Source organism: Cornus florida, unplaced genomic scaffold, assembly GCF_030987335.1.
Source record: "Cornus florida cultivar Cherokee Brave unplaced genomic scaffold, ASM3098733v1 CherokeeBrave_3.0.0_Hap2_Chr03, whole genome shotgun sequence".
Lineage (NCBI taxonomy): Eukaryota > Viridiplantae > Streptophyta > Magnoliopsida > Cornales > Cornaceae > Cornus > Cornus florida.
Genome location: NW_026775573.1, coordinates 35,229,563 through 35,251,500, shown reverse-complemented (window position 1 = coordinate 35,251,500; position 21,938 = coordinate 35,229,563). Strand labels below are relative to the sequence as shown.

The window sequence follows — 21,938 nt, the reverse complement described above, 5'->3', positions numbered from 1 at the left end:
TATTTGAGGGATATTTCTATGATTGGTCCATATCTAGCTATTCTTTTGATCTTTTGAGGACTATATTGCTTAAAATTTAAAAATTGCTTGACTTGAGAGTCCAATACTCCTTGTATGCCTTATGAATGCCATTTAGGAGTAAATTTTTTGAAAGATTGATATCTTGTTTACACTTGTGGTCCACATCATCCTGATTTTGTGATTGTTTTGAGATTCACTCTAGTCTTCTACACTAGCACAGGGGCACACTAGCATTCATTTGTTGGGTACATGCTTTGCTGATTATTGAATTGGTTATATCCCAATTGAGCTAGTAGTGCATTAAAAGCTTTCATTCTTGATAAAGGTGGATAACAACCTCTTTTCACTAAGTAGCCGGGATTCTAGCCTCATCAAGCACTGAATTTCTCGCGCCGAAAGGTGGAGGGCCCAAACTCTAGGTTAATAATTGAATTAAAAAAAAAAAAAAGCAATAAAAAAGTGAGGACTTCTCCCAAAAGGTGAGAAGTGGGAAATGATTAGATGATTGTTGTCTTAATTTGTAGCCTAGTTGATTTCAGCTAGTAAGTCTGTAGGGGTGTTTGAACGCCTAATGCCCTAAAGTCGTTTGGTTTGGGAGACATTGACCTAACGCTCGACCTCATGAATTACTAGAAAACTTAATAGCTCAACACATTGCACCATGCTTCCATCTTTGATCCTAAAAAAAAAAAAAAAAATCGAGTGAAGAGAATAAGTGCACCTAGAATAATAAAGTTTTAATAAAAGGTCTACTTTTTGTCTTGATGATCGGTACTAGATTTATGTGCTAGTTTGAGGTTAAGGATGTGATTAATTCTTTAGTTGGCTTAGATAACAACATATTTGATGCCAGTCCACTCAAAAGGATTCTAGAGTTGTTTTGATTTGCATGATCATTTTCTTGATGTATAGAGGACTATACTTGCTTGCTTGATGCTGAGATTTTGGGAGGTTGCTTAGAAATGTTTGAAAAATTGCATACTTGAGGTAATTTTCTCCCAATGCTTGTTTGCAATATTGGTGCATCTTTTGAAAGAAAGAGCTTAATGTTTGTGGGTACCATTTCTGGAAACCCTCACGAGACTTCACTCGTCTACTAGGGGTAACCTAGGGGTTTAAAAGGCTTGTTGCATATGTTAAGTGCAATTGTGTTCCCTACGAAAGTGGCGTTATCCATTTATTATTTTCTAGTTCATAGTTGTATAGTTATTCATTTCATTCCTTTACTTTCTAGTTCATTGCTAGAGTCTAGCAATATTTAAGTTTGGGGGTGTGATGAGCGCTGAAAAGTGCGTATTTAAACCCCTTAATCTTAGGCATTCTAGTACCTTTATCTATCTTACTTTACCGTTTTAGATTGATTTCGTATTATTTCCATTTTCAGGCACTTATCCCGAATATAAGCTAACTTAGCCAAATAAGAGCTTAATTGAAGTAATTCTGGGATTAAATGAAGAAAGGAGCAAAGTGGGGAAAAAAGGAAGCAAATGAAGCTAAAGGTGGGAAGCAATAAAGTTTGATCGATTCAAGTTCAAGGTTCGATCGATCGAACTATGATCGATCTCAGCACTTCAAGATAGATCCAAGCCTTGGCCCAAAAGCATAAAGTCCAAAAGTTCGATCAATCCAACACCACGCTTCGATCGATCGAAAACTTTTGTCCTTATTCAAATGATTGATCCTATCCACAGCTGTACTACCCACTAAGCACTTTTGTCCTTTTCCCAAAAATATCTCCCCAAAATATCTCGGATTTGTCTTTTCTTAAAAAGCTCAACCAGTTGGATCGATCCAGCCTAAGTTCGATGGATCTCAGCCAGTTTGATCGATCTAAGTCCAAGGTTCGATCGATCGAACTTCCTCTAGGTTGAAAAAGTTAAATTTCCATCTCATTGAAAGTTATCCTTTATCCAATCATTAGAGAATATTGTGTGCACGACCCCAGCTAATTTTGGGTGTCATTTTGACCTACCTATATAAGGATAAGGATTGTTTTTTACAAAGGGAGACACATATCATTTTTATACCAACTCTTGGAGAGGAAGCTTAGAGGAGGAAGCTAGAGACACTATTGGAGTTCTTCATCAACAAGGAGCAGATTTCAACCATGGAGTTAGCCCTTGAGGGTTGGAGCATCATCACCATGAGTAGCTAGGCATCCTCTTGGGGCTAGAGTTAGCCCCAAGCATACTTTCTATATCTTAATCTTGTATATTATTGAGGGATTAGTGTTGTAATTGATGTTTTGACACTTTGATATATATAGATTTTGTTTATTCAATGATTTATGTGGTTTAATGCTTCCAATTGATTATTTCATTTTATCTATATGTCTATGTATGCTAGAATAGATGTTCATGTGTTTGCCTCTAGATTTTGAGTTATTGATGCATGTCTATGTGTATTGATGCTATAGATTTGGAGATTGTCAAGACATAGTGCTTAAAAGAATGCTCTTGTGATTTTTTTGATGGTTCATACTTATTCCTTGATGGATTGTGCCTCTCCCCTAGTTTATTTTCATGCTAGTAGTGTAGATGTAGTGTAGTTGTAGTATAATGTTAAATATGAGGATAATTTACGCTTGTTGTTTGATGATCCAAGCTTTTGAATACAAGTAGCATATGTCTCTAACCTTGTGTTGTATTTGGATTGTGAGATTAATGAAAGGATTAAAGACTTGTTTTGATCTATTGTGCCTTTCACATGTTGTTTAGACAATATATGCTTCATTGCTTAAATATATTGTGCCTTTCACATGATGTTTAGACAATATATGTTTAACTAGTCATCCTTACTTGTTGAATCAACCAAACACACATACACACCAATGTTGCAACACACCATTTGCACTTATTAATCACTTGTCAATGATATAGAAATGCATTACTTAGTGGTGACGTCTAAACCCCAAGATCTCTCTCTCTTACTTACTCTTAATTGCTTTCAATTATTTAATTTAATTTACTCTCTAGTTTAATCAACCAACCAACCAATTGTTTGATCACTCGACCTACTAGCCCTAATAGCGATTCCACTACTTTGTTCGATCATCACTATCCCTTGGGACGATCCCTACTTACCCTTACTAAATTTTTAGTTAAGGTAGTAGTGGCTTTTATAAATGTAAAACTTTCAGCCCTCGCCTTAGAATCCACACACTCCAAACTTGACTCGGTGGGATGACAGCCAAATGACAAAAACCGTCAGGTTTTGGCGCCGTTACCAGGGATATGTTGATTTAATTAGGCAACGTCGGATTTGTGGAATCAATTAGGATTAGTACTCTTTTGATCGTGTCTTTAGTTTACTTGTATTTTTCTTTTTGATTACTTATTGTGTTGTTCTTACTTAACTAGGTGTATTGTTGGAGTGGAAGCAAGCAAAGGAGCCATCAAGCATTCAAGCAAGCAAAGAAAAAAGCTAAAAATTCTAAAAATTTGCTGAGCTAAGCTTTGAATTTAGAGTTGAAGTGCTAAAGGACCTTTGTGAGACTTTCTTTACTCAATCCCTTAGTTAAATCGTCAGCCCGCGTGGAGGCTTATTTTTAATTGTTCTTGCTTAATTGTTGTTAAAGCATGGGAGTATGAATTAAGTGTTTGTGGAAGAAGTCTAATTGCATTGTTGTGAAGGTATAGTGTTTGTCATTCTTTGTGTTTGTTGTGTTTTGCATTGTGCATGCATGGACGTCGTTTAATGAGACCAATTCTTGTCCCTCTTGATTTGCATCTTAAATCCATCATTAAAAATCCTAGGGGAAGAGGAAGTTCAAATAGAGCCAATCTATCAATGGATGACCATAATAATGATCATGTTGAGGACCTTGGTCACATAGACCAACAAGGTATCCTTCAGCCCAATGTGCACAATGAGAACATACATGTACTATTAGGCATGCCAAGGCCGTTCATTCACCAACCACCACAACAACAAGGCCAAGTTCCATATGAAATGCCAAGGCCAATGTATACTCCACAACCTCCCATTATCAATCAAGGAATTCAAAACCAAGGTGTTCATGTTGCACCTCAAGTTGTTAATCCACCTCTTGCTTTAAGAGACCATTATGTGCCTAACAAGTATAATGCACCTACATGTATCCAATTGCCTCCATTTGGAGCACATCATTATGAAATTAAGCCACAAACCATTCAAATGCTTCCTAACTGTCATGGACTTCCAAGTGAAGAACCTTACAAGCATTTGGATGAGTTTCTTGAAGTATATTCCACCATAAAATATACGGAAATGCAGGAAGAGGTTTTAAGACTCAAACTTTTTCCATTCACCTTAAAAGACAAGGCAAAGTATTGGTTTAACAATCTTAGGCCTTTTTAATCACTTCTTGGGCAGAAATGCAACAAGAATTCTTGAAGAAGTACTATCCGATTTCTAAAACTAATGCCATGAGAACCTCAATTCGAGAATTTTCACATGGGGATGGAGAAACGTTTCATGAGGCATGGGAACGCTTTAATGAATTGCTTAGGAAGTGTCCACATCATGACATGCCCAAATAGCAATTTGTTAAATATTTCTTTGAGAGCTTATCGGACAACTATAAGGGTATGGTTGATGCTTCCATGGGTTGCTCATACATTGCATGAGTGAAAATTCTTTGCATAGAACACTATCATCCAAGAAAGGTAGGAATTCACAAGGTAGGAAGAGTGTTAGTTTACATCAAGTCGATCATTCAAATGAAATAGCCGTCGAAATGAAGTCTTTATCTCAAAGGTTTGATCAATTTTTGATTAACCAAAACTCGGGGAACCAAGTATCTTCATTCCCTAACCATTCTCATCGTGCATCAAACGAAACATCTATAACTTGTTCTAGTGTTCTTCATTCTACTTCTCATTGTCCTCATGGACAATTGCAAAATGAACCTAATGAACAAGTCAGTGCAACTTTTGTGAACCAAGGGAACAATCCTTATGGTACTCACTATAATCCAAGTTGGAGGAATCATCCGAATTTCTCTTGGAAAAACCAAGGAGAGGGCTCAAACCCTTCTCAAGGCGATTTTCAAGGGAAGTACATTCCACCTCCACTTCAAAACCAAGGACCCCAAGGTTATAGACCTTATCAATCACAAGGGAATCAATTTGCTAATTCTAATTTTCCCAACCAATCTTATTCCCAGGGAAATACTAGAAGTCCCACATTTGAAGAAAAAGTTTTGAATGCTTTGGGCACTTTAGAAGCTAACACACAATTGCTTCATTCTCACTCTCAATCTATTGCGAAGCTAGAAACCCAAGTAGGGCAAATAGCGAGCACTCTCAATGCAAGAGAGAAGGGAAAGATGCCTATTAATGCCCCACCTAAGCAACAATGTGTGGTGGAAACCCATTCCTCATCGGAAGGCCACATCATTGAACATGTTAATGCGGTGACTACCTTGCGGAGTGGTAGGGTTGTGGACAATCAAGTTGGAATGTCCAATGAAGAGAGTGAACCGGTGCAACCTCAAATTGTCACCCGTCCCGTTTCACATCCCATTCCTCCTTCATTGCATGTGCATGATCTTATGAATGAGAAATCTTTAAAATCTGATTTGAAAAGTGATTTTGAAAATGGTTCATTAAAAAAAATCTTGAAAAATGTGTTCGAATAAGAACTTTTGAAAAATGAGGTTGAAAAGGTTTTGTTAAAAAAATGATTTAGAACACAATGATTTGAAAACTTCTTGTATTGAAGAGAGTTCAAAAAAAAATTTTGAAAAAGTGTTTGAACCAAAAGATCCATTTCCAGATGCCTTAAAAGGATCCATTTCAAAAGAAAATCAAAAGGCAAAAACCAATGAAATAGTGGAAATGTTTAGGCAAGTGAAAGTTAATCTTCCACTGTTGGATGCAATCAAACAAATTCCGGCTTATGCCAAATTTTTGAAAGACTTTGTTCACCCAAAAGCAGAAGAAAAAGAGCCAAGCACAAAGAAAAGTGGTTTTGACTGAGCAAGTAAGCTCAATTTTGCAACATAACACTCTTCCAAAGTTTAAGGACCCCGGTTCACCCACTACATCATGCATTATTAGTGATCATATCATTAATCGGACGCTTCTTGACTTAGGAGCAAATGTTAACCTTCTTCCATACTCGGTTATGTCAAATTGGGCCTACGTGAATTGAAACCGACGTTGGTAGTTTTGCAATTTGCCGACCGATCCATTAAGAAGCCTAGGGGTATAATTGAGGATGTTTTGATTAAGATTGATAAATTCTTCTTCCCGGTTGATTTCGTTATCATAGACACGGAACCGGTCCCCAATCCTAAGAGCCAAATCCCTTTATCATTGGCCGTCCTTTCTTAGCAACCGCCAATGCCAACATTAATTGTAGGACGGGGATAATGAAAATCTCATTTGGCCACATGAAGGTGAAGTTGAATATCTTTAATCTCACACCCAATTCATTTGACAAATATGAAGGAGAGGTTAATGTTGTAGATAAATGTCATGATCTACGATGTTAAGGAAACGAGCTTTTGTGTAAGACCAAAACTTTCAAAGGATCATCTTCAACCTTGCATTCTAAAAATCTTGTTTCAAATTCTTGCTTTAAAAGGGCATGGAAGCCCAAAGGTTGTAATTGCATAGACAAGGGACCAAAGGTTTCTTTTGAGCTTAATCCAATAAGTTCTTCAAAGAACCATTTGTCGGGTGGAGTTCAAAGCATCCATCACCCCAACAAGGAGGGGATACATAATAAGATCTTTGATCTGGGCTAAAAGAGTCCAATGTTTTGCTAGAGATGTTAAAGACTAGCAAAAGCATTTCGTAGGGTGTCAAAACCCTATTCCTCCCCCATTTCTATCTTTCATTTTATTTCTTGCGAAGTCTAGATACTTGTTTTTGGTTCTCATATGCATTGGAAGGAACTTTAGTGAGGATTGCATGAGCTTTCATGTCATTATTGAGCATTCTGCATAGTTCCATCGATCTCAAACATGAGTTCGATCGATCGAACTCTATTCTGCATCTAACACTTAGAAAAATTTTCAACCTGCAGAAAACTGCATCCAAATCACCTCTATGTCCCATTATTCGAACTAACTCTTAGATCGATCTGAAAGTTCTTCGATCAATCCAACTTCAAAGTTCAATCGATCTCATGTTCCAACACTTAGCCAATTTTCTGAGCCAAAAACCTGCATATTTTTGCTCTCTGTATGATCGATCGAACTCTTGTTCCGATCGATCTCAGTTCTTCATTTCATTACTTTGACTTTATTTTGACTTTTCAAATTTTCAAAAAAAAAAAAAAAAAAAAATTCAAAAATATTTTTACCCTTATTTTATTTTCATTTTATTTTATTTTTCAAAAAGTTTCCAAAAATTCAAAAATATTTTATTAGTTTTTAATTATTATTGTTTATTTTATATATATATATATATATATAATATATTATTCTATTTTATTTTACTTTAATTTCCAATTTTTCATTTTAATTCTAATTTTTAATTTTTAATTTTACATTTTTCAAAAATTTTAAAAATCTAAAAATACCTTGAAGAGGGTTCATCAAAGTTCGATCGATCTCAATTGAAGTTTGATCGATCGAACTCTGTCAGGAATGTTTTTAAAAATAGAACCAAGGGTTCTCTAGATCGATCATTTAGATCGATCTCACCCTCTCTGCAAACCCTAACCCTCATCGCTGCCGCATCCAATCTCATCTCTCCCACCTCCGATGAACACCTCGTGCGAGATCCAAGCTCACATCTACCTCTCTCATCTCGGATTTCTCACCCACTCTTCGCATCCACTTCTCTCCCTTCGATTTGGGTAAGATCCGAGATCTCCCTCGTGATTTAAGCTTTAATCTTGTGAAAACGTGCTTTATATGTTGAATACATGCTATATACATGACAAAATCCTCCATTGTTGAAGCTTGAAGTATTTGTGTATATATGTATATATATGTGTATATATTTTTGATGATTTGATTTGATTTGGGAGGATGAGCCATGATTGGGTGATGGAATTGATTGATGAGTTGTGTTGATAGGCCCACGAACACGTTCGTGTGGGCCCCATGCTTCCAAAGTCACAGATCTATGACCCTTGAGTTTTCTATGTCGCACAGTTCGATCGATCGAACTTGTATCTTAGATCGATCTTGAGAGATCGATCGAACTCATATCTCCGATCGATCGAAGTTGTGAGATCGATCTCACTTATTTTCGATCGATCTAACTTTTGTGATCGATTGAACTTCACAGAGCACACACACACACTTCATTTATCATATCTTATGTTCATGCTATCTTATATATGTCCAATGCCTGTGATATTCCACATTGGATGCATTTCATACTTACATTGTTCAGCATGTTTCATATCCTGCCTTTTGCATAGATTCATGTCATATCTGTTTTGTCTATTTTACTTGACATTCATGTTTCTATATTGTGCTTAAAATTTCTTATTCTGGCACTAACTCCCATTGCAAGTTTTTCTTTTTTCTTTTCGTAGGCCATGGTTAAGAGAAAGACCATTGCCAACAGGCAACACGGGCCCACACGACACATTAGGACACGGACGGAGGAGCCAGCAGAGCCCTCTTATTCACAGGAGGGGCCAGCACAGGCTACCCCACCTCAGTCACCATCTCATGAGGCCGAGGATGACCATATACCATCCACGTCTGCGGCTCATCTTGTTTTTACTCCATCACCATCTCCATCGCATACTGGAGCTGAGCATTCACCTATACCAGCTTAGCCAGCTCTTTTGGAGCGTGATAGGCTCGCACCTCGATATGCGCATATGACGATTGACCATGAGTCAATGTTCGACACGGCCTTTTTCTCTAGATTGGTGCTGACCCGATCAGCCTACCATAACATCATTCAGAGGGGCCTGGCCGCTATTCTTGCCCCCGTCACAGAGCCGGTCTACCCACGGCTGGTACGGTTGTTCTACCAGAACCTCCGACCATCGCCGCGTACCATAGCCGAGCTGGTTACTTTTGTCGATGGCCATCAGATCACCATCACAGTGGACTCTCTAGCCCGCTCTTGCCGCTATCCATACCGCTGCCCTCAAGAGCTTCAAGACACATATCCGCAGCTATACAGGCCTTCCTACGCCGACATGGCAGTTTTTCTTATAGGTCACCATGCCAGTGGCGAGACCTTCGCCACTCGGACATTCCTTCCCGACGACCTTTGGTTCACCGATTCCGTTCTCTATCAGAACATGTACATGGCCGGGCACAAGATTCAGAGGAGGGGCGATTATCTGACAACCCTCTACGCCTTCTACACCGGGCACTGGGTGTCCATTCCGGCGCTCATCTAAAGCGTGATAAGGAAGCTATATAATGAGTACATCAGCAAGGAGACGCCCGGACGGGCTAAGTCTCTTCCATTCAGCTACCTCATCACCCAGATTCTCATAGACCAGTGCTACCCCATCCATCCTAGGGAGCACCCTGAGAGAGGTACCTGTCACTTCCTGAAGAAGGACTGGGACAAGAGCTGCCGATCCATCATCACTTGCCTGCAGGACCACGCAGTAGTGGCGGCAACGGAGTTAGAGGTGGAGGAGGCACAGGCAGTAGCAGAGGCAGCGGCAACACATCCCGTAGCAGACAACGCACCAGTCCATCCAGCTGTAGATCATATAGATATTGACTTGGAGCTCCCTGCAGACGATACAGAGCAGTACTCTCTAGCCAGGTCGCCCATTCATGAGTAGGAGCAGACTCAGGAGCTTTCTTCTGATTCATCTATGCCTGAGGCTCCAAATTTGACCCCCGGCTTTGGAGTATGCCTGCAGACTCTTGAGGATGCTGTTGTTGCCATCCAAGCTGATCTCACAGCCCACAGAGCTGATTTTGCTACCTTTTGCACAGATGTCGCGACCATGTTCCGAGATCAATCTAGAGATATTCACGGAGCCCGACCTACCCATCCTACCTCATGCTCCTGAGTTCCTAGTTCCTTCTATCTCATGATCCCTCTCTCCTATTGATACTTTACTTTTGTCACTGCACATTATTATTTTTACAGCCGGTCTGTCGGCTTTGATATTTTTATTGTACCTGTACTTATCTATTTTATATATATCTATTTTTATTGTGGATGTCATATGATTATATTCTCATATTTATATGTTTGACTCCATCAGGTGCATCACAGTGACTTTAGTGAGAGAGTACTACCCAATTTTCAGGACCACCCTTATACCTCTCTCATCTATTTATCTGTTTATCCTATTTACACTTATATGTCCACTGTGCACCAATTATCCCATTTTGTTATCTGATGAGTTCATCCAAGTGCCAATTTTCAGGACCACAGTTCATCCCAAGTTTAGGGGGGCCATGCCACCCACTTTGGATACTTCAGTCATGATCATTCTATGCCTTAATTGCACTAGTATACTCTTTCCTTTGTTTTCTTTGCACATTGAGGACATTGTGCTATTTAAGTTTGGGAGGAATGGTGTTTTACAGTGTTAGTTTTAAATTCAAAATTTTGAGCATGACTTGTGTATTTGAGGGATATTTCTATTATTGGTCCATATCTAGCGATAATTTTGATCTTTTGAGAACTATATTGCTTAAACTTTAAAAATTGCTTGACTTGAGAGTCCAATACTCCTTGTATGCCTTATGAATGCCATTTATGAGTAAATTTTTCGAAATATTGATATCTTGCTTGCACTTGTGGTCCACATCATCCTGATTTTGTGATTGTTTTGAGATTCACTCTAGTCTTCTACACTAGCACAGGCGCACACTAGCATTCATTTGTGCGGTACATGCTTTGTTGATTATTGAATTGGTTATATCCCAATTGAGCTAGTAGTGTATTGAAAACTTTCATTCTTGATAAAGGTGGATAACAACCCCTTTTCACTAAGTGGCCGGGATTCTAGCCTCATCTAGCATTGAATTTCTCACGCCGAAAGGTGGAGGGCCCAAACTCTAGGTTAATAATTGAATTCAAAAAAAAAAAAAAAAAAAAAAAAAAAAGGGCAATAAAAAAGTGAGGACTTCTTCCAAAAGGTGAGAAGTGGGAAATGATTAGATGGTTGTTGTCTTGATTTGTAGCCTAGTTGATTTCAGCTTGTAAGTCTGTAGGGGTGTTTGAACGCCTAATGCCCTAAAGTCGTTTGGTTTGGGAGACATTGACCTAACACTCAACCTCATGGATCGCTAGAAAGCTTAATAGATCAACACATTGCACCATGCTTCCATCTTTGATCCTAAAAAAAAAAAAAAAAAGTCGAGTGAAAAGAATAAGCGCACCTAGAATAATAAAGTTTTAATAATAGGTCCATTTTTTGTCTTGATGATCGGTACTAGATTTGTGTGCTAGTTTGAGGATAAGGATGTGATTAATTCTTTAATTGGTTTAGATAGCAACATATTTGATGCCGGTCCACTCAAAAGGATTCTAGAGTTGTTTTAATTTGCATAATCATTTTCTTGATGTGTGGAGGACTATACTTGCTTGCTTAATGTTGAGATTTTGGGAGGTTGCTTAGAAATGTTTGAAAAATTGCATACTTGAGGTAGTTTTCTCCCAATGCTTGTTTGCAATATTGGTGCCTCTTTTGAAAGAAAGAGCTTAATGTTTGTGGGTACCATTTCTGGAAACCCTTACGAGACTTCACTCGTCTACTAGGGGTAACCTAGGGGTTTAAAAGGCTTGTTGCAGATGTTAAGTGCAATCGTGTTCCCTACGAAAGTGGCGTTATCCATTTATTATTTTCTAGTTCATAGTTATATAGTTGTTCATTTCATTCCTTTATTTTCTAGTTCATTGCTAGGGACTAGCAATATTTAAGTTTGGGGGTGTGATGAGCGCTGAAAAGTGCGTATTTAAACCCCTTAATCTTAAGCGTTCTAGTATCTTTATCTATCTTACTTTACCGTTTTAGATTGATTTCATATTATTTCCATTTTCAGGCACTTATCCCGAATATAAGCAAACCCAGCCAAATAAGAACTTAATTGAAGCAATTCTGGGATTAAATGAAGAAATGAGCAAAGTGGGGAAAGAAGGAAGCAAATGAAGCCAAAGGTGGGAAGTAGCAAAGTTTGATCGATCCAAGTTCAAGGTTCGATTGATCGAACTATGATTGATCTCAGCACTTCAAGATAGATCCAAGCCTTGGCCCAAAAGTATAAAGTCTAAAAGTTCGATCGATCCAACACCACCCTTCGATCGATCGAACACTTTTGTCCTTTTCCCAAAAATATCTCCCCAAAATATCTCGGATTCGTCTTTTCCCAAATAGCTCAACCAGTTGGATCGATCTAGCCTAAGTTCGATGAATCTGAGCCAGTTCGATCGATCCAAGTCCAAGGTTCGATCGATCGAACTTCCTCCAGTGCGAAAAAGTTAAATTTCCATCTCATTGAAAGTTGTCCTTTATCCAATCATTAGAGAATATTGTGTGCACGACCCCAGCTCATTTTGGGTGTCATTTTGACCTACCTATATAAGGATAAGGATTGCTTTTTACAAAGGGAGACACATATCATTTTTATATCATCTCTTGGAGAGGAAGTTTAGAGGAGGAGGCTAGAGACACCATTGGAGTTCTTCGTCAACAAGGAGCAGATTTCAACCATGGAGTTAGCCCTTGAGGGTTAGAGCATCATCACCATGAGTGGCTTGACATCCTCTTGGGGCTAGAGTTAGCCCAAAGCATACTTTTTATATCTTAATCTTGTGTATTATTGAGGGATTAGTGTTGTAATTGATGTTTTGACACTTTGATATGTATAGATCTTGTTTATTCAATGATTTATGTGATTTAATGCTTCCAATTGATCATTTCATTCTATCCATATGTCTATGTATGCTAGAATAGATGTTCATATGTTCGCCTCTAGATTTTGAGTTATTGATGTATGTCTATGTGTATTAATGCTATAGATTTGGAGATTGTCAAGACATAGTACTTAAAAGAATGCTCTTGTGATTTTCTTGATAGTTCATACTTATTTCTTGATGGATTGTGCCTCTCTCCTAGTTTATTTTCATGCTAGTAGTGTAGTTGTAGTGTAGTGTTAAATGGGAGGACAATCTATGCTTGTAGTTTAATGATCCAAGCTTTTGAATACAAGTAGCATATGTCTCTAACCTTGTGTTGTATTTAGATTGTGAGCTTAATGAAAGGATTAAAGACTTGTTTTGATCTATTGGGCCTTTCATATGTTGTTTAGACAATATATGCTTCATTGCTTAGATATATTATGCCTTTCACATGATGTTTAGATAATATATGCTTAACTGGTCATCCTTGTTTGTTGAATCAGCCAAACACACACACACACCAATGTTGCAACACACCATTTTCCCTCATTAATCACTTGTCAATGATATAGAAATGCATTGCTTGGTGGTGACCTCTAAACCCCAAGATCTCTCTCTCTCTTACTTATTCTTAATTGCATTCAATTATTTAGTTTAATCTGCTCTCTAGTTTAATCAACCAACCAACCAATTGTTTGATCACTCGACCTACTAGCTCTAATAGCGATTCCACGACTTTGTTCGATCCTCACTATCCCTCGGGACGATCCCTACTCACCCTTGCTATATTTTTAGTGAATGTAGTAATGGCTTTTATAAATGTAAAACTCTCGGCCCTCGCCTTAGAATCCACACACTCCAAACTTGACTTGGTGGGATGATGGCCAAACGACAAAAACCGTCATCAATATATCGTCATCGAAGCTCCTTAATGTTGCAACAATAAAAAAATAAAAAAAAATTCAACTTTTATGGAATTTTAAGTCTGCTTAGTTTGTAATTATGGAAACAGTTTTTTATTCTCAGAAAACTGAAAATTGAAAATTATACAAAAAAAACTCTGCTTGGTTCATTTTTTTTGAAAACTGTTTTATGAAAACTCAGTTATAAAAAGGTTTGTTTTTAGAGAACTGTCTTTTATTATTATTTAAAAACTGTTCTCTATTTTCTAAATTTCTGACTATTGTTTTTAGAGTTACAAACGAAGAATTCAAAACTTTGAGGGATATACGATAGAATTAAGTAAGGAAACACAACTCTGAAGAGACATGAGATTTAGCTGAATTGGTATAATAATATGTTGACATAAATGACCAAAATCAGCAACCAAAGCCTCATCACTTGCCGTAGACGAGGAATAATATGTCGATGTGCACCATTTAGATAGTGCACAAGTGGACCTATTTCTCTCACCACGTAAGAGTTCAGTTGCTTTCATTTTAGTGGTTCAAGTGTATTCATTAAAGCTTGAGAATATATTTATATATGTATTGATTTGCACCCCTAACTAAGTGCAATTGAGATATCCATTCTTAATTATGTTGTATATGACAAAATTCAATTAGCCCCAACTAAGTGAAGCTGAGATAGCCAATCTTATATGATAAACTTACGAAACTATTTGTTTTTTTTTTCTTTTGAAAGTTCAAGCAATCACGCAATTTACTAAAATATTATCCCCAACAGGACATGAATACTCAACCTTTCTTAAAAAAAGATGAGGTCATACCATCTTAACCAATGCCCACTACTGCCATAAAGAAAAGAAAAGACATACTAGCACAGTAGCACTTTATATGTTTCAACATTGCTAAATCGATAAAAGAAAAGAAAAAATTATATGTTTTGCCTTAATATTATCATGACAGTTAGTCATAGTTATTCTGTGAATTTCTAGGAGCATTTGAGGTGCGGTCAAAAATAGAGAATATTTGTATAAAGTACAGAGAATGAAAGTCGGTGTGGGTAAAAAGTGGAGTAGCAAAACACACGAACATAATTAATAGATGAACCATCTGCCCTAGCTGGAAGAAAGTAACAGAACAAGTATTAGCTCATCCCATGCACACATTAGACATTACCAAATATAAAATCTATAAAAATGTTTACTATGAAATGAAATAATACTCTCCTATCATAAAGAACAACATGATTCAAGGAGTAGTGGTTGAGTGTGGTGGGGAGAGGAAATTAAGGAATATGCAAGTCCTTAGGCAGGGTTGGAAAGGTAGGGATTGTGGGTTGCGGCAGTTCAGGAAGATAGGGTAAAGCTAGGATTTCAGGCAGTTTTGGGACTTTTGGCTTTGGCAGAGTCGGAAACTCAGGCTTTTGCAATGCTGGTAGCTCAGGCTTTGGCAATTCAGGCTTGGGAAGCTCAGGCAATGGTGGCAGCTCAGGCTTTGGTATCGTTGGAACATGAGGAAGTGGTGGCAATTCAGGCTTAGGAAACTCAGGCAAGGTTATCTCCATAAGGTGTCGCGCCTCACCTTGCATTGTGTTGCCATTAATCGATAACAAAGTGACAAATGTCAACAGAAAGAGAAAGGATATCTGCTGGTGAAGAGCCATTGTTGGAGCAGATCAGATGACAAGTTCCTCGAGATTCAAGCAAAGGGTTTCAAGCTTGATTGAGCATGCATAGGTTTCCATATGTAAGGGTTTAAATAGATGATGAGGAGGTTTGGTTGGTGGGAAGGGTGGTGTATTGTTAGTTCAACTTCTCACCCATATCACTTCTACAATAATCTTAAGAATGAATTATGTTACTTCAAAATATATATTTTCTATAATGTTATCTTCATCATAATATCTTTGTTGTCTTATTTATATTGTGGGACTATAGTTGGAGATGTTAATTGGTAATCTTGACTTTTAACCCTTCAGCAATCAAACATTAAAACTGGTTGGTTGTTCCTATAATTGGGTGGGATAGGTGGAAGTAGAAGTGCCCACAATTTGTCTAATTGAAAATTTGGATCATTGAGCCATAGCTCATTTTTTTTAAGCAAATGGTGTCACTAGTGACCTCAGGCAAGAGCTAGGTACAACAAGTTCAAGCATACCAAAAATTATGGTGAACATTGTGCACGTTTGAAAGTAGATTTACATTTTGGGAAAATTAGATTTTAGTGACCAAAATATTAAGAAAAGATGAATACTCACCGAATCTAAACTTAAATTCTTATAAGTGATCATTTGATTATTTATTATGTAAATATCCTTATAATAAAATTAATTTTAATTCTTAATTATTATTATTATTATTATTATTATTATTATTATTTTTTTTTTTTTTTTTTTTTTTTGGTAATTGGATAAACATACCCTTTCCTTCTTTTGTTCATTTGGTCTTCAAACTCGAATTGTTCCTTCTAGGCATGATTCGGCAGACATACTCCAAAACTGGAAATTTCCCGATACAATGCAAATGCAAACTCAAATTCAAGTTTAATGGCTTTGTGAAAATGTAACGACCAAAAAAAAAATTAATAGTAATAAAAAAATTAAAATTAAAATTTCGACATGACCTTTACAGAAAAAGTCCTACTATGACCTACTGAAATACATATAAAATGCAATGGTCTCACTTGGCCTCAAAATTAATCTATCCTGTCCCAACGCACAACGCAATAATATACATCCCAAAATCAACAAAATGTCTTGTTCCTCCATCTCCTTCAAACAAGGAATCATTTTAATTACATTAAGTTACAGTCCATGAAATATATTTATTTACACAAATTCTACCTTTACAACGCTAAACAAGTTACACTTAATTTTTTTTTTCAAGGTACATGATCATGTTTTCTATACAAAAGATAATAAAATAAGAGTTCTAGTCCAGTCTTAATTTGCGATGGGCTGTCGCTCGCCCTTTCTTTCCCCAAACCTGAAAAATGTTAAAATAATGGGGTGATCATAAACTCAGTAGGAGGTGTCTAAGATACATCTCCTACGACCCCGTGAATCCACGCAAAGAATAGGCAAAAAGTAGACGGGATCATGTCATAGAGAATGCACATCATCAACCACAACTACAAGCTTATAAATAATTGTCATTGTAGCACAAATACACCAAATATGTAAATGAAGTGCAATGTCATACCAATGTCGCTCCACATTTTTCAAAACAATTCCTTTTTCACCGTTCCAAACCGTTAATACAATCTGACCCATAGCACCTATGTGGCATCACGAGGGAGGGTTGACTAGCTTTCCCCGACCACATGGCATCTCCATGGCGTCATCTGGGCCTACATAGCTCAATCACACTAGAGTCTCTCTTTATTTCCCTCTAGATCACATTAAAATCACGGACCACTAGGCGCCTCCTAAGTGTCCGGTTTTCAAAAACACTTTCCAAAAACGTTTTCTCAAAACAATTTCATTGCCTTTTTTAAACAATTTCATTGCCTTTTTAAAACAATTTTTTTCCCATTCCATGCCTAATGAAAATGCATAAATGCATCATGTCTCTTAAACATCATAGTTCTTTATACATTTGAATTCTTAATCATAAACACAATTGGGAGAAAAATTATATAATACACAAATCATGCTTCTTACCATATCTTCGACAACTCAAATACATAAGACATGAAATATAATCATTTAAGACATGTTTTCTCATAAAATGACAACTAACACATAATCAAATATCACATAAATAACAAATAAATCATTTTTGTAAAGATCGACATGAATTAAGTATACTATACAACAATTCATTAAGAATAATTCACAAAAATCTAAGAAAAATGTGAATTAGAAATCCCTATCTCTTACTTGAAGAAAAGTCTCAAAATAGGCCCAAAATTTCAAAATTCTATGGTGGCCAAACAGGACTTTGCTCTGATCAAAAAGTAAATCGCGATGCGCTCCTCGAGTTGCCTTCAATGGCAAAGTCAAAATCGACCGGAAAAGAAATAAAGCATTAAAATATCAAAGCCTCAAGTCCAGCCCCTGTGCCGACTCTCAGCTGTCTGCTCCGTCTGTCCTTAAATTTTTCTTTCCTTCTCTATATCTCTAACTCTCTCTCTCTCTCTCTCTCTCTCTCTCTCTGGCCTCAATGTTTCACTGTATCATTGTACCTCAATTACTATATAGGCAATTGTCTACCGACAGAACAACTCTCACCGCACATTTATCTTTACGTATCTGCTTAAGTCCAGCCCCTGTGCCGACTCTCAGCTGTCTGCTCCGTCTGTCCTTAAATTTTTCTTTCCTTCTCTATATCTCTAACTCTCTCTCTCTCTCTCTCTCTCTCTCTCTGGCCTCAATGTTTCACTGTATCATTGTACCTCAATTACTATATAGGCAATTGTCCACCGACAGAACAACTCTCACCGCACATTTATCTTTACGTATCTGCTTACACAATACAAAACTATGTGCAGTATCAAAGTCAAAAAGGTGATGTGCCAAAAGGCTGTGGGCCTTGCCACTATCCATCAAAATATCAAGTTATCAACTTTTCATCTCTCACCTTCATCCCTCTAAATCGGCTGGCAGTTTTTTTTTTTTTTTTTTTTTTTTTTTTTTTTTTTTTTTTTTTCAGACCAACATTTTCTTCCTTATCTCCTTATCATCACCTAACAGTGTGTGTGTATATATATATATATATATATATATATAGATAGATAAAAGTAACAAAACTAAATCAAGTCATGGGACCCGCCAAAAATCAATTTTCCATTCTTTTCTTCTAATTTCGTCTCGCAGTGCAATTCCTTTGCATCACATTTGCACAATATATATATATATATATATATATATATATATACAATTGCATAATAACCAAATCAAATAAACTGTCCACAATCGATAAGCCTTCAATCATAATTAAATATTTAATTGTAACAATTAAAAATAATAAAATTAATTAAAATCTTAAAAATCCGGATTATCACATAAAGTTAATGCCAAACATGGATTAATTGGCTACAAATTTTGGTGTAATGCCAAATAAAAACAAGAAACAAGCTTTGCATAAATTGTTTTGCTCTGTTATTGATAAAGATTGCCTTTTGGCCTCGCCGGTGGAACCTACAAATTCACCAAAATCTCCAAATTTTCATTACCTTCAATTAATGTGTGCATCCATTAAATCCTCTGGAACACAAATTCTGGATGCATGATTTTTTTTTTTTTTTTTGGTAAATAAAGTCTAAATGCGTGTTCTATACGAAAGTAATAATTTAACTTATAGCAGATACTTCGATAGTCCAGTGATTAGTGCCTCCGGTGAATTTTGGGAGTTTCAAGTTTCGACTCTTTACACCTACTAATCTAACTTCTAATCTTTTTTGTCTTGTAAAAAAAAATAATAATAATTTAACTTATAAGACAGCATAAACTTGTGATTGGCATATTAAAATTTAAAGTCAGAAATGTTGTTATGGACAGTCTGTTAAAAATTGTTGGACTGGACAGTTTGTTTTAACTTGGGACTGAACAGTACAATTTGTATTAGAAGATATTGTTTATGATTTTTAATCAGCCCTCAACTTTGGTGAAACTTGCAAAACAAGGTTCAGGGTGTAACAACATATGTATATTCTACTTTTATGATGGTTTAAGCTTCCGAGGCAATTGATAGACAAACATGGTATGGGATCTCATGTTCTGAGAGGTCTTGGGTTAATCTGCATCTAATTTCTCCTTTACTCTGCAAATTTGCACCTTTTTGTCCACGAGGAAGACGGGATCACATGTGATGAAGGGTTTGAGAGCTTGATATACATCCGGGGACCAATCTTTTTATCAGTCTTTTCATCTATACTATGGAAAAATAGCAAGTATGCTAATGTTAGACGTACTTGATATATGCCGGTGAAAGTTTTTTTTTTTTTTTTTTTTTTTTCTTTTTTTTTTTGCATTGAAATTTATATGTGATGGAGCAGGAATATGTTATGATACAAGCTTGGATTCAATGCCCTTTTGTGAAGGAAAGATAAATAACAGATTCAGTTGTAAGAGCTTGAAACCTAGAGTAGTTTCTACTCACTTACTATTTAATTTTGAGACTTACACAGGCTTATGGCATTAGCTACCTTATGGTTGTTTTACATTTCATATGTATAGAAGCAGAGTATATAGTGATCGGCTCGTGTACAAGAACAGTACAATACAATGACCTTTTATTACTCTGAATGCACATTCTAATGTCATTGCAATTTTCTTTTTATTCCTAGTATCTGATTTTATCTTTTCTTCTAATTTCTCTCCCTTGCACTCTGCAAGTGTTTTTCTTGTTTGATTATAATTTGAATATAGGAGTCGCGAGTTATTCATATTCCTTGTTCTTTTCTCTGACTTCATACTGATTTTGCCTTTTCCCATGTAACGAGAACTAATACAGATCATGTTTTATCTATGACTCTCTATCTTTTCTCATCATCTTGCAATCAGAAGTGTTTATGTATATATATATATATATATATATATATATATTTAATTCTTTGATTTCTAAGAACCATTTGGGATAGCAATAGCAACTGAAATAGAAAGCAACATTTAAACAAGAAAACACAAATGAACTCCATATATATAGATTATAATACAAACATAAAAGGAAAGTACAAGCAACACACAAACATAATAAGTAGATGAACCATGTACCCTAGCTGGAAGAAACTAAGAGAACAAGTATTTGCTCATCTCATACATACTATGAAATGGAATAACAATCTCGTATCATATATGAAAAGCAACATGATTCAAGGAGTAGTGGTTGAGTGAGGTGGGGAGAGGAAATTAAGGGAAGTGCAAGTCCTTGGGCAGGGTTGGAATGGTTGGGATTGTGGACTTAGGAAGGTCAGGAAGATGGGGTAAAGCCGGGATTTCAGGAAGTTTTGGGACTTCTGGCTTTGGTAGAGTCGGCAACACAGGCTCTGGCAAAGTCGGGACATGAGGCAATGGTGGTAGCTCAGGCTTTGGCAATTCAGGCTTAGGAAGCTCAGGCAATATTGGTGGTAGCTCAGGCTTTGGCAATTCAGGCTTAGGAAGCTCAGGCAATATTGGTGGCAGCTCAGGTTTTGGTAGCGTTGGAACAAGAGGAATCGATGGCAATTCAGGCTTAGGAAGCTCTGGCAAGGTTACCTCCAAAAGGTGTCGCGCCTCACCCTGCATTGTGTTGCCATTCATCGAGAACAAAGTGACAAATGACAGCATAAAGAGAAAGGATAGATGTTGAAGAGCCATTGTTGGAGCAGATGAGAAGTGCCTCAAGATTCAAGCAAAGGGTTTTAAGCTTGATTGAGCATTCATAGGTTTCCATATCTAAGGGTTTAAATAGATGATGAGAAGGTTTGGTTGGTGGGAAGGGTTACGTGTTGTTAGTTCAAACTTCTCATCCATATCACATCCACAATTATCAATAATTTATATACTGTCATCTTCTTAATAATATCTTTGTTATCTGTTTTTGTCTTGTTGGATTAGTTGGAGGTGTTAGCCGGTAATCTTGACTTCAATTCTTCAGCAATTTACATTCAAACTGGTTATTCAGTCCTACAACAATTTGTTCTGTAGTAATTTTTCTTTTTTTCTCCTTCTTCTAAAATTACTTGAACATCAGAATGTTATTGGCAAAGTGTACCACTCTTAGAATCATTGATGGTAAAACAAGTATTTCCATCAAAATTCCTTTTAAAGAAAACAAAAGCTGTATTTTTTGAAACAAATATAAAACATAGTAGGATTTCCAAAAAGTTAAAGGAAAATCATAATTTTTTTGTAACAACTCATGCAAGTTAATTCCACACTTCACTATTTTTATTTTTTTATTTTTATTTTTTTACAAAAGTTCGCACACACATTCACAATATTATCTTTAACAAGGCTAAAATCCATATTGTCCCTAACGGGACTAAAACCATTTAGGAGAGATCTTGCCGTCTCGACTTGTGATACCCCCGAATTTCCGAATGTGGGTTGGCCAGGCCCACGCCCGAATACCCGAGGATATCAAAACAAATTGATAATAAACGAACACAGAGTACAAAAGAATAAAGAAGAATAAATAAAATGCTGACAAGAAACTAAAATGATAATCTAATAATAAACCTCATAATATATTTCCATTAATTAATAAACTCTTCTGATAAAATTGATCCTCCAAAATACAACTCG

General features: G+C 36.6%; 1 protein-coding gene, 1 long non-coding RNA gene and 1 pseudogene across 2 annotated transcripts; all 3 read right to left on the bottom strand.

Moving 5' to 3' along the window:
* Positions 1-4,432: 4,432 nt before the first annotated feature.
* LOC132301939 (small nucleolar RNA R71) lies at positions 4,433-4,531 on the bottom strand (annotated as a pseudogene).
* A 10,465-nt stretch (positions 4,532-14,996) lies between these two features.
* On the bottom strand, positions 14,997-21,035 carry LOC132301433 (protein PELPK1-like). The gene is made up of 2 exons (XM_059798683.1): positions 20,613-21,035; positions 14,997-15,263 (listed from the first exon to the last, which is right to left on the bottom strand). Exons 1-2 carry the CDS (start codon positions 21,006-21,008, stop codon positions 14,997-14,999), a joined length of 663 nt encoding a protein of 220 aa, XP_059654666.1. The 5' UTR covers positions 21,009-21,035.
* LOC132300258 (uncharacterized) lies at positions 16,467-18,503 on the bottom strand. Its single transcript, XR_009480362.1, has 2 exons — positions 17,592-18,503; positions 16,467-16,695 (listed from the first exon to the last, which is right to left on the bottom strand). It is a non-coding gene; the product is annotated as an uncharacterized LOC132300258 (long non-coding RNA).
* Positions 21,036-21,938: the final 903 nt, after the last annotated feature.

Bases quoted from the DNA above. Each gene is read 5' to 3' on its own strand.
- LOC132301433 (XM_059798683.1), bottom strand. From the start codon at position 21,008: ATGGCTCTTCAACATCTATCCTTTCTCTTTATGCTGTCATTTGTCACT. The intron at 15,264-20,612 runs TCCACAATCCCA...ATGGAGATAACC, and splicing joins ATCTTCCTGACCTTCCTAAG to TTGCCTGAGTTTCCTAAGCC.